The sequence below is a fragment of the Echinops telfairi genome, unplaced genomic scaffold (genome assembly GCF_000313985.2).
Source record: "Echinops telfairi isolate 266 unplaced genomic scaffold, ASM31398v2 ScPeMD7_5;HRSCAF=22, whole genome shotgun sequence".
Taxonomy (NCBI): Eukaryota; Metazoa; Chordata; class Mammalia; order Afrosoricida; family Tenrecidae; genus Echinops; species Echinops telfairi.
Window position 1 is genome coordinate 2,572,760 of NW_022103901.1, and position 13,052 is coordinate 2,585,811.

At 56.1% G+C, this 13,052-nt stretch overlaps 1 protein-coding gene across 1 annotated transcript in view; it reads left to right on the forward strand.

Annotated features, from left to right (window-relative positions):
- The window catches only part of SDK1 (sidekick cell adhesion molecule 1), a 513,921-nt gene that overhangs the window by 438,345 nt on the left and 62,524 nt on the right, over positions 1-13,052 (forward strand). Inside the window, exons 26-29 of the mRNA XM_045284375.1 lie at positions 1,524-1,581; positions 2,510-2,602; positions 6,781-6,975; positions 12,857-13,052. Coding sequence (XP_045140310.1) covers positions 1,524-1,581; positions 2,510-2,602; positions 6,781-6,975; positions 12,857-13,052 — 542 coding nt within the window. The remainder of the gene's footprint in view (positions 1-1,523; positions 1,582-2,509; positions 2,603-6,780; positions 6,976-12,856) is intronic.

The window sequence follows — 13,052 nt, forward strand, 5'->3', positions numbered from 1 at the left end:
GGCTTGCTGTCTAAACAAGGGGCCCTAGGGGCACAAGGGGCTAGGAAGTAGGCTGCTAGCTACCCGGTGGGCAGTCAAACCCACCACTGGATCCTCAGGGGAAAGAGGAAGTGGTCTGTTCTCATGAAGATTCACAGCCTCAGAAACCCACGTCGGGTCGCTGGCATCCGTTCAGTGGCAGTGCGTTTGGTTTGGGGGTTTAACCAGACGATCCTCAAACCACAGCAGCAAAAACCCACTGCCCTCACATCCAGTTCCCCCTCATACGGAACCTCTATTGGGGTCCAGAGACCGCCAGTCTTTACGGAGAGAGCCCCATCTTTCTTCCGTGAAGCAGCTGGTGGTTTTGAAGTGCTGGCGTTTTGGTTAGCACCCCAATACCACCAAAGCTTCAAAGCCACCAGGATTCCTTAAACCAGGTGCTAGCCATGCCCTAACCAAATCACCAGGTGACACAAAGTGCCCCGAGCCATAACCGAACTCACTGCCACCGAGCCCGTTCCACTCACTGCCACCCTGCAGGCGAGGGCGGCACGGCTGCCCCTGTCGGTTTCCCAGACTGACTGCTCACGGCAGGGCAAAGTCCAGGCTTCTCTCGTGGTTTCAAGTGGCTGACCTGTGCTTAGCAGCCCGACGCTTAACCACCACCTATAGCCAGCTATAACTAGGGGAGAGCTGGGTGACAGACAGGATCATTAGGTGACAACCAGTTATTAGCCGCGTGACAACCAAGAGCAAGTAATAACCAGGATAATCGGCTGATAACCAGATAGTAGTCAACATAACCAGGTAGTAGCCAGGTAAAGCCAGGTAGAGCCAGGTGATGCCAGCTGATAGCAGACAGGAGGGAGGCCCAGGGAGCTGTCTTTACGTGTTCTGTTTGGGGACTGGAGCTGGCTGCTGAGCCTGGCTGCTTCTTCCTGCCTCTGTTTCACTTAAGCAGCAGGCGACTTCACCGATTGGGAATGTGAAATGCTGTCCTCAGCATAATAGCTGGAGGCAGATTTTTACAGCCCTTGGATCACCCGAGATACAGGATTTTGTTTTGTATTGATCAGTCAGTGGTCGCTGCCTCCTACCTGGTAATCAATCGGCTATTAACTTCCAACAAGCAATTCTGATCCTGGCCACCCAACTTATTTGCCTAATCATCTGAGTGACTATATTGTCCCGGGGCTGTGACCCTGTCATCGAATGGTTCCAGAGCATCGCCCGCCTTTTAACAGGTTACTGATGCACCTGCGTGGTGCACAAGAAGGGCTCTCAGCAGGTGCCTGTCAACCCTTCCTGTTGGGTGACAGTGCAGGTGGTGTGCGTCGGAGAAATGGAATGGAATTGGAAATAGGACCATCATAGTAACTGCGACCTCCACTTAGAAAGAGGGTCTTCAAGGCCTTCTTCTCCAATGGCCCCTTACAGATATTAGCTCCAGCAGGAGGCTCTGAGTTCTGACTAGTGTCTTGTCAAACACTCCCTCATGGAACTGAGTGCCCCACGCAGGTTCTCCCTCTCCCTGTCTCCAGTGTGGCTTCTGGGATGTGGAAAGGAGATGGGCAGGACTCAAAGACAGTGGTGCCCAAGGTGGGAGTCACATGGAGCCAGTTTGATTCCAAAATATAGTGAGTATGTGGATAGCTATGCTGTGGTATGTATGCAGTGCAGTGGATGTAGGTGGAAGGTAGGTGGTGAGCTAGATGTAGGTAGATGGTGGGTAGATGCTATGGTAGATGGCAGGCAGCTAGACTATGGAAGTGAGGTGATATGGCGGTTGTAGGTGGTAGGTATATTGTATGGTAGAAGGCATGATAGAGGGTGGGTAGCTAGGCTGTGATAAGTAGGTGATGTGGTAGGTGGTAGTTAGACTAGGGAAGAGATGATATGGTAGATAAAGGCGGGTGGTGTGGCAGCTGGTAGTTGAGTTGGCCAGACTAAGGTAGGTAGGTGATATGGTAGATGGTAGGTAGATCCTGTAGTAGGCAGCAGATAGGCAGTGTGGTTGCTATTGATGGTAGGTAGATGGTGTGGTAGATGGTAGGTAGATGGCATGGTTGATGTTAGGTGGTAAGTAGGTGGTGTGGTTGGTGGTAGTTGGCTAGGTTATGGTGGGTAGGTGCTGTGGTTGATGTTGGATGGTAGGTAGATGGCATGGTTGAGGTTGGATGGTAGGTAGATGGTATGGTTATGTTGGATGGTAGGTAGATGGCATGGTTGAGGTTGGGTGATAACTAGGTGGTGTGGTTGATGGTAGTTGACTGGGTTATGGTGGGTAGGTGCTGTGGTTGATGTTGGGTGGTAAGTAGGTGGTGTGGTTGGTGGTGGGTGGTGTGGTTGATGGTAGTTGGGTAGGCTATGGTGGGTAGGTGCTGTGGTTGATGCTGGGTGGCAGGTGGAGGATGTGGTAGATGAAGATGCAGACAGTAGGGAGCTCGGCTATCTCCCAGTACCCTCTGTTACCTGCCATGTGCATATCTCATGCTGACAAGGACACTGTGTCATCCTTTAGCCCCAGGACCCCCGGTGAGACTTGTCTTCCCGGAAGTGCGGTTGACGTCAGTCCGCATCGTGTGGCAGCCCCCAGAGGAGCCCAATGGCATAATTCTGGGTAAGGAGATGGGGGTGGGGGGTCAGGGGGTGGGAAGGAGTATCTTGGGAGAGGGATGACACTTGGGAGACCCCTCTAGTCTCACTGGGTGTTTCAGAAGAAGAAGCAGTCACGTCTTTAGCAGCCTAGCGTTTTCTGAGGTGGTGTGGCTGCAGGCCCCTCTGCAGCCTTCCGAGCCAGTGTCACCCAGAGCCCCCCATTTGTTCAGTGCCAGCACAGTGTACTGACCTTGCACTCCACTCTGAGATAAGGAGGCCGTTCCGATGTGTGTTTGGAAAACAGCAGGCTTGTTTATCGCCAAAGGCAACCACCTGGCTCCTGTCCAGAAGTCTGGGATCTCCTTCTCGGCTACAGGGCACCCGATCCTGCCACAAAGTGCCTGCAGTGACGCCTCGGCCGGGGGCCCCACGGACTTTGTGTGCCTTCAACTGTGTCCCAGTTCTCACGTGTTCACGGAGAGCCTCCGTTCCACCCACCGCCCACCCCGCCCCGGTGCCCCGGAGCCAACACATCCCACTTTTTAAAGATCGGCAGGTTCTTCTTTGCTCCCACGTCCGCCAAGACAAACCAAAGACTTTCTCTGTGCCCAGTGGGAACCAAGAGGCGGCTTAGCCTCGTGCACCCTCGGGATGGGAAAGGACATGACACCGTGAGAATTCAGTGTGACACAGGGTGTGATCACAGACGCCCCGGAAGCATTTCTTTTTTGGGGGTGCGTCTCTTCCCAGGAATAATAGGTGGCTTTCTGAGCTGGCTCTCGGAGTGAAGGAGCTGCAGGAGCCTGAGCAGAGGGAAGGACAGGACGGGGCCACTCATCCAGGACAAGGTTTGCCGGAGGAGGAGCCGAGGGGTGAGGACTGGATGGCGGCCAGACCAGGCCCTGGTGGGCTGGGCACTGGGCACTGGCCAGTGTGGCCTGTGGACCCGCACTCGTCAAGTTAGGTGATTTCAAGGAAGACCACCGGCCGGTCTCGGGACCGACGCAGACCCAGGGCAGCCCTCAGGATGGGCACCGGCCCCAGTGACAGACGCAGGTTACAGGGCCTGTCTTCCTAGAGGTACTAAATGGGTTTGAACTGCCAACCTTTAGGTTAGAAGTCAAGGGTACACTGGTCGGTACCACCCGTGGCACCCACAACGTGTAAAAGCTGTGCTGAGTAAAAGCCCACTGTTGGCAGGTGGCACCTGACTCACGGTGGCCCTACTGGCAGACAAGAACTGCCCATGGGGTTCGCAAGTCTGTCTCCCTTCAGAAGCACACTGCCTCCCCTTTCTCCCACCATTGCCTGATCATTCAGCCCACTGAGCACTCTAACCTCCGCGCCACTGGGCTCTTTTCTTCGCATGTTGACCCCCATCGAGTGGATCGGGGCGAGCCTGTGGGACGGAGCAGGACTGCCCCTGGAGCTTCCGAGGCTGGAAGCTTTGGAAGCAAGGATGGCCAGACTTTGTCTCGCTTCCTTTGGGCATGTTGTTGGGAGAGACCAGTCCCTGGAGAAGGACATCACGCTGGATGAAGTCGAGGGGCGGCGAAAAAGAGGAAGGTCCCGGCGAGATGAGGGCACCGTGGCCGCAGCCGTGGGCCCGAGCCTAACTGTTGTGCACACGGTGCAGGGCGGGCCGTGGTTTGTCCTGCTGCACACGGAGCCACTGTGCGTCAGAGACAACTGGACTGCACCGCCCTCTCCCATGTCCACGGTGGGCCACTGCTGCTGGGGCTGGACTTGGTCCCCAGGAGTGCCTGCCTGATGCTAACTCACCCGCCTCCCAAAGGCAGGCCTGCCCTTCCCCGCTCTATCAATCCAGCAGATCCATCCTTCCCGCAGGCCTCCCAGACCCCGCCCTGTCAGCAGCCCTGCTCTCCCCACAGCGATTACCCGGCCACCCTTTCCTCTCAGACCATCTATCATCATCCTCCAAAAACGCAGGAGCTCTTACTCAGCGCGGCTCTGAGCCATTTATGGGCAGGAGAGACCAGAGCGGAGGTGGAGGGAACAGAGAAATGGAGGGAGGAAGAGAACAGAGGGAGAGAGGGGACTGGGGGGGTGGGGGGGAGGCGGAGAGAGAGGGAGAGGAGGGACACAGAGAGAGGGGGGCAGAGAGAACAAAGAGGGGGTGGAGAGAACAGGGAGAGAGGGGACAGAGCACGAGTGGGAGACAGAGGGCGTAGGGGAAGCGGAGGAGGGAGAAAGAGAAAGGACATATACAGGGAGAGAGAAAGGGGGGAGAGAAAGAGATAGTAGGAGATTGATTCAAGATTCACCCTCAGCAAGTCCTGCCTCCTGATGGTAACCGAGCTGGCCCATTCCCAAATTGGATGATAACCGCTGGCCTAGTGTGTATGGTTTGGGGGGCACAACTGCACGCCCCCTATGGTGTCACTAGTGGCTGGACTCATATGCATACGCCGGTCTCTGCTTTGTGTGTGGCTGTAGAGCGGGTTGATACGTGGCCCGGCAGAGGGTCTTGGGTTTCACGCAGGCTGAGCTTCCTCAGGGGCAGGGGGGGTGGAGGAAGCGCTGCCTGGGAGTCTGGGGGGTCTGCGTTAGCATCTGCACAGGAGTCCCACTGCCACGCAGACTGCACTGGGGCCGGGGTCAGGCCTCTGGTGGACCAGGCAGCATCTTCTCCCAGTCCCACGAGGTTCACACAACAGTCACTGTTGTCATGAGGGCCCGTGACTCCATCGACACTCACAGCCCCCCAACAGACAGCTCCCAAGGCTGTGAACTTGCCCAGGAGTCGACAGCCTCCTCTCTCTCCATCAGAGTAGCTGGTGGGTTTAGAAAGCCAGGCTTGGCCAAGCAGCTCAATGCTTAGCGCGCTGCACCACCAGATCTCCTTAGAAAACAAAACTCCCTGGATGGAGTCTATTCTGACCCATAGCAACCGTACAGGACAGGGTAGCACTGCCCCGTGAGCTTCCAAAGCTGCAGTGCTTTATGGGAGCAGAGAGCCTCGTCTTTCTCCTGAGGAGCGGCTGGTGGTTTCGAACTGCAGCAGTTCATTGCATAACCACCAGCCCGCTGGGGCTCCTTCCATCACTGACTAGTCCAGGGTCTCTGCTCAGAGCAGCCAGGTGTGCCCAGGCCTGACAACCAGCATCCAGAGGCTTCCACGGAAGGAATGGTTCCAAGCAGAGCTCCCATGGGGGCAGGTGAGGGTCAAGGATGCTGGATTGGCAAGGAGGGGGGTCCAGGGCCCCCTACTGTCCATTATGGCTCGGGAAGGTCTGAGCAGGAAGATGGGGCTGTGAGGGAAGCGTGGAGAGGCAGGTGGTGGCCACGTGGCACCCCTGGCCCTGCCGTCTTAAACTGCACAGCAGGAGGCCCCATCAGCCCCCAGCGGGGGGGGGGGCGGGGGGCAGTCAGGATAGGGCCAGGCTCTGTGCAGCCTCCACCCACCAGAAGGATGCCCCGCCCTCAGGAAGTCAAACCTCCTGCCATCTCATGAGGCAGCAGGGGGGCTTCTCCGAGTGCCAGCTCCTCTTTGCCAGGTGCCATCTGCGTGGGAGGACGGGGGTCATGGAGAAATAGCTGTGTCCGGGTCCCCAGCACGGGCAGAAGGGACGAGGTGTGGGCACGGCAGGAGCCCCAGTGAGTGATGCAGGGGGTCGGGATGTCCAGCTGCTGACCACTAGCTTGGTGGTCTGAGCCCAACCACAAGTCCCTCTGCAGAAAGGTCTGGCCCCCTGCTACGGTGGCCAGGGGAGCAGGTGCTGGGACAGGCCCCAGCCTTAAACACCGTGGGGGCGGGTGGCCCTACTGCATCCACTCAGGGGTCCCCCTGGGCGGCGATGGCCTTGTGGGCAGGTGGCGTTTCCTCCTCCATATGGGAACTTGTTGGCCGGGTGTTCGTATTTTGGGGTTGCGCATAGCACTTGATGTTAGCACATAACTATTTGTTCCTGCTAAGTCCTGCGCATCTATACCAGTGACTTTCAGAGATTCTAACTGATACAAAAGCAAAGCTGAAATGATTTTCATGTGAAAACCACGCCGCAGAAACCACTGCTGTAAGTCTCTAGAAAACGATAGACCAGATCGATGACATTGACACACTGGGCTAAACTACTTGAAACTCCATGAAGCATTGCTTGGGTCGGAACCAGAACTCGGGCAGACACTGGCAGCTGGATGGCCCAGCAGCAGCTCTGTGCCCCTCTCTGCCCCCTGCAGGTTACCAGATTGCCTACCGCCTGGCCACCAGCAGCCCCAACACCTTCACCACCGTGGAGGTCGGCGCCACCGTGCGCCAGTTCACGGCCACCGAGCTGGCCCCTGAGGCCGCCTACATCTTCCGGCTGTCGGCCAAGACCCGGCAGGGCTGGGGGGCCCCACTGGAAGCAACCGTCATCACCACGGAGACGAGAGGTGAGCACCCCCACCCCAGCCCCGGTGCATGGTGACAGCAGGGCTCCTGGGTGTAAGTCAGGCCACAGCACAGCCTGGGCTCACTGGGCAGTGCTTTGTGGGCACAGGGCTGGGAATGCTCCGAGGGTGTGAGGGGACCAGACAGTCCTGGTGGCTTCTCATCGGAACAGCCACATGGTACCGCCCTGTACTGGACTGTGGCCCAGGTGGGGACCAAAGCCCCAAACACACTCACTGCCATCAAGTTGCTCCTGACTCAGAGCGAGCCCCTAGGCCAGAGTCAAACTGCCCCTGTGAGTTTCCAAGACTGTGAGTCTGCACGGACCGCAGAGCCTGCTTTCTTCCTTGGGTCCACTCATGGGCTCAAACCACTGACCTCGTGGCTAGCAGCTCAGTGCACATCCCACGGTGCCACCAGGGCTGCAGTGAAAGACGGAGGTGTCACCCTGAGCAACTCCATGGGGTCTGGATGTCAGCTCAGAGGCTGGCACGCCATCTCTGCTGCTCCAAACGATGCTTCCCAAATTCCAAACCCATGGCCCATGGGCCATTCTGGTGGGTGGTGGCCCCATGAGAAGCTACTGGCTACCCTGGGCCCTAAATGAAAGAGCGGAGAGAAGCTCAAAGGGGACCTGGTGACACAGAGGTTAAAACACTCTGATACAAAACAAAAGGTCAGTGATTGGAACCCACCTGGGGCGCCAAGAGAGAAAGATGTGGTAGTCTGCTCCCATGTAGATCACAGCCTCCGGCACCCACAGGGCAGCTCTACTCTGCCCTGCAGGGCGCTCAGGAGTTGGAATTGACCAGACAGCAGTGGGTGTGGATTGGAGTTGGGATAGAAACTTAGCCAAAGGATATTTCTGTTCCCAGAGTTGGGCTCAGGGCTTCATGTCTGTCACTTGACATGTCTGTCATCTGGCATTTCATGGGTGCTGAGTTGGAGCTCAGGGGAGCCAGATGATGTGTTGGTTCCCCCAGGGGAGCAAAACCAAAAAAGTGTGTCTATTTTCATATCAATAGAGATTGGCTTCCAGAAAATGGTTCACACAACTGTGGTGCCCCAGCAGGTCTCAGATCTGAGAGTCAGGTGGCAGACTGGAGGCCTCTGCTGGCTCAAAGGCCAGGAACAAGAGGTCAGGTGAAAAGAAGAATACAGGAGTGAGCAAGAGAGAGATGCCTGAAGATGCATCTGTATGTCGGAGGCAGGCCACACCCCCAAGGTGATGCCCCAGTTACCTGATTGGTTGATTACATCAAATCCCGTCCTGGGAGATGATTACATCATATCACAGGATAGATGATGATTACATTAGATCCCATCATAGGAGATGATTACATCATATCATCCAGTCCAATGTTCGCCAAACCACTGAGAATCACAGCCCAGCAAAGTAGACACATACCACTATCCATCACCCCCACCAGGACTGTCCCCCAAGAGCCCCACACCCACAGCAGGTCCCCTCCTTTGGCTTCAGCTCCAGTGGTTCTGGCATCACAGCCAGAGAGCTTGGGAAGAAGTAAAGACAAGAAGGAGCTTGGCTGACGGAAACATGGGGCAGGGACCCCATCACCTCAGAGGGGCTGCTGGGGGCACAGACGGAGCCTTGTCAGCCTTACCTGCTCCGTGCTGCAGCTGCCTTGTCTGTGAAATGGTGACAGCCCAAGTTCAGAGTGGCCCCAGAGCCTCTGATGGAATTCTGAGCTCACCTGGTGCAGGGGACAGTGTACTAGCCGCCGGGACTCTGCCCAGAGACTCCCTGGGGCCATACCTTGTGATGTAATAGGTGCTCTATGAACGAGGCTGCGATGGGGATTCGAGACTGGAATCTTGCTCTTCCACTAGGAGACCTGGTCCAAGTCTCTGCTAGGGCACGTCACACACAGGAGCCTTGGTAGTGCAGTGGTTATGTGTTGGGCTGCTAACAGTGAAGTCGATAGTTCAAACCCACCAGCTGCTCCTCAGCAAAGAGATGAGGCTTTCTACTCCCTATTTCCAAGGCAAGCCCCCCGATGACCACGAGTGAGGGCCGACTAGGGAGTGGTGTTCTGCTGTGATCATTCTTGTTTTCCTCACAGGAGGGGTGTGGGTAATGTCTGGGTAGGCGGTTGAGTTGGATCTGGAGTGAGTGAGTTCAGATAGGCACCCGAGAGGCTGACAAGGAGAAAACTCACCTGCACAGAGCACCCGTGGTGTTCCGCGAATGTTCACGTCCACCCAGGTGCGTTGGAAGAACGGCCTGGCGATGGACATCTGAAAACAGCCTTGGGATCCCTGTGGAGCACAGTTCTCCACTGCGGGGTGGCCAGGGACTCCAGGAGTCGGGGTTGGCCGGGTGGGCTCTAAGGAGGGAGGGAGGGTTACTGGGAAGCCCCATCAAACCCCCAGTGTGTTCTCAGGGCCCAGGAGGAGAGCCCAGAGGCCCTTAGCTGCCATGGCGCCACGATCAATTGCTGTGTTATTACACGCCACCATTGTAATCAGGATCGATGGACTGCCTGATCAACAATTAAACAACCACTCCTCTTCCCCCTGAGCTGCTTCTCAGAATGAATAGCTAAGGTGTAGTGGTGCAGGGCAGCTACATTCAGATTCAGGTCCTGCTGCAGGGATGAGGGTGTGCCCAGTCACCCCCAGAGAGGCTGAGTAGTGACCCCTGCAAGGGGCCTGCACCCAACACCCACGAAACCAGCCAACACAGATTACCTTCCTGTCTGGGTCAGGTTGACTTTACGGGGAGCGGAAGGAGATGTTACGATGGACTGAGCCCCACAATGGAGGATAGAGTCCGGAGAAATCTGTGGGTAACCTCCCTGAGCCCCCAGCCCATGATCCCAGGTCGTAGTAGAGCTGGGGTCCCTGGATCCTGCTTCACATTCACTTGCAGCAAATGGTTTGTCTCCTCCCTGCTGCCCATTCCTGAGGACAAGGTGTGGATCAGTCCCCTCCGACCATTAGCTCTCTCACCGGCCTTATGAGGAACACCCCCCCAAATCCCTGCCAGCTTAGCTGGGCCACGATTCCCCGTGGGTTGGCAACTATGCCCTGGTGTCATCATGCCCCAGACTAGGCTCATGAGTGCTCAGCCAACCAGCTGTGAGAGAATTAGATAGATACAACACCTCCCTTGGGACACAGCCCCTATCTGTAGTCAGGGGACTTCGCCTGGGGCGTGGTCAGCATCCCCTTATTATCTTAACCAAGCCAAACCTACTACCGCTAAGTTGATCCTGACTCATAAGCCCCAAACCAACTCGCTGCCCTTCCAGCGCATAGCAGCCCTACAGGACAGGGGAGAACCAGCCGGCCCAGCGGGTTTCCGAGACTAACTTTCTTAGGGAGCACAAAACCTCATCTTTCTCCCAAGGAACAGCTGCTAAATGCTGACCATGCTGTTTTCAGCCCAGTGTGTAACCACTCCGCCACCAGGGCACATGCAGGGTTTCCAAGATCTGATGTGTGTGGTGCAGACAGCCCCCTCGTTCTCCAGAGGAGCAGCTGGTGGGTTTGAACTGCCAACCTTGTTGTTCGCAGCCTAACGCCTCACCCACAGCACCACCAGGACTCATTGTGTACCACCTAGGAGCTCATTTTAAAAGGGTTGTGGTGTTGTTTGTTTGTGTTACTTAACCAGTCGAGTGGATTCTGATCCATATGGGGTTTCCTCATATGGTTTCCAAGGCTGTAAATCTTTATGGGAACAGATAGCCTTATATTTCCCCCACAGAGCAGCTGGTGGTTTTGAACCAGCAACGTTGTGGTTAGCAGCCTAACCCAGCACCCCAAGGGCTCTTTCTATTTTATGAGAGAGAAAAGAAGAGACAGGGGAGCCTGGGCACCAACGAGAGATAAGAGCTGGAGTGGAGGGCGTCATTGAGACCCGGGGTCTCTCTGCTGGGAACCTCCCAGACCCAGGGGATGCCGACTGAGGTCCACACATAGGGAGTGTCCACAGCCCGAGGGTGGAGGAACAGATCATTAAACTCTGGTCCACACAGCAGTGGCACAGGACACACTGACAAAGAACGAGGTCAGTCAAGACCTCAGGATGTGGACAAGGAGGGAAGACCTCGTGCAGAGCCAAGTTAGCCAAGCCCATAGAGATAAACACTGTGGCAGGGCGGCATCATGATAAGGGGAAGATGGTGTGCACCCCACAAGAAGTAGATTTCTATGGTTACCGAGAAAACCGGGGGAGACGGGGAAGGGACACAGAAGAAGGGATAAGGGAATAAAGAAAGCTTGTTTTACGTAAGACAAATAGCCGCAGACAGAGACAGACAGCAGCACAGATCCATGTGTAGGTATACAGGTGGAGAATGGTGCCAACGAGTCGTTCAGACCCATGGCAACCTTGCACGTAACGGTAGGACAGGCTGCCCGGTCCTGCGTCATCCTGGTCATCGTTGCTGCGCCCGAGCCCGCTGTTGCAGGCATGCCGTCCATCAGTCCATCTCCTAGAGGGTCTTCTTCTTTCTTGCTGCCCCCCTACTTTTCCAAGCATGATGTCCTTCTCCAGGGACTGGTATCCCCTGACAACACGCCCAAAGTATGTAAGACGTAGTCTCACCATCTTTGTCTCTGAGGATCACTCTGGCCATGCCCCCCCCAAAAAAACACCCCTCCTCCCTGCTATCCAGTCCATTCTGATGCACAGCAACCCCAGGGGGCAGAGGGGAAGCTCATGATGGGCTTCAGACACTGGAGCTCTGCACTGCGAAGCAGACAGCCTCTATTTCCTACTGATCTTGTGATGAGCAGCCCAACACAAAACCCAGTGCGCCACCAGGGGCGCTTGGCACTGAAAAGATACCTAGACAGTCACGCACATTGGCAGAGACACACACAGTAGCAGAGAGAGATGTGTTGTTGGCCTCGGGCACCATCAAGCAGGTCCACCTCACAGCGACACTGAGCAGGAAGAGTGGAAACTGCCCCGTCCTGCCCCGTCCCCACAAGTGCTCCTGTGCCCAGCCCAGTGGTGCGCCCGCCGTGCCAGTCATCTTGTTCAGCGCCCTCCTCATTTTCCGCTTTACCAAGCACGATGTCCTGCTCCCCACACGGGTCTCCTGACAATGTCCCCAAAGTCCGTGAGGGGAAGGCTCCCCGTCCTGGTCTCCAAGGAGCATTCTGGCTGTACTTCTTCTAAGACCTGCGTCTTTGTTCTTTTGGCAGTTTGTAGATGGATACTTGGGCTTAGGTAGTTAAATAAATGATGCACCAAGTTACCAAAGCTCCCACTTTTAATCATTTTATTGAGAGCACTTACGATGCTTATTACAATCCGTACATCAATTGTATCGGGCATATGTGTACAAATGTTGCCATCCTTCCGTTCCAGACAGTCACTACTTTCTATTGAGCCCTTGCTATCAGCCCCCCCATCCTTGTGCCCCCTTGAGAGATTATAAATTATTATTATTTCCGTGCCTCACACCAACCACTGTCTCCCTTCCCCCACGGTTCCCGTTGTTCTTTCCCCTGGAGGGGTGTGTGTGGTTGTGTGCCCACCAGTTTCCCCTTCTGCCCCTCCTCCTGCCCTTCCCCCTTCCCGTCTGGTATCTCTCTTCGCATTCCTGCTCCTGGGTTGCACGGGCTCTTAAAAACGCATCTATGCATGCATCATTGAAGCATGTACATTACCAAAGGAAAAAGACATGAGCACTAGACCCACCGATGCTGAAAGGCGACAAGGGCCCGGGGCTGGATTCACACGTGCAGCCTCCTTGCCTGTGTGAGGATGCATCTCAGGTCACACCGCCCCGCCGTGGTGTTTCTGCCTAGAGGTGTTCAATGACTAAGCCACGGAGTTCTCCGAGCCGACCTCGACCTTGCTGTCAGGAGTGTGGGGTCACCCCGAGCTTTCTTTGGTTTCAGAGCGGCCGGCGCCACCCCGGCAGCTCCTGGTGCCCCAGGCAGAAGTGTCTGCCCGCAGCCTGCAGCTCCAGTGGACCCCGGGCAGTGACGGCGCGTCCCCCATCCGCTACTTCACCGTGCAGGTGCGAGAACTGCCGGCTGGAGCCTGGCTCACCTACTCCTCATCCATCAGCCACGAGGCCACCACCTGCATTAT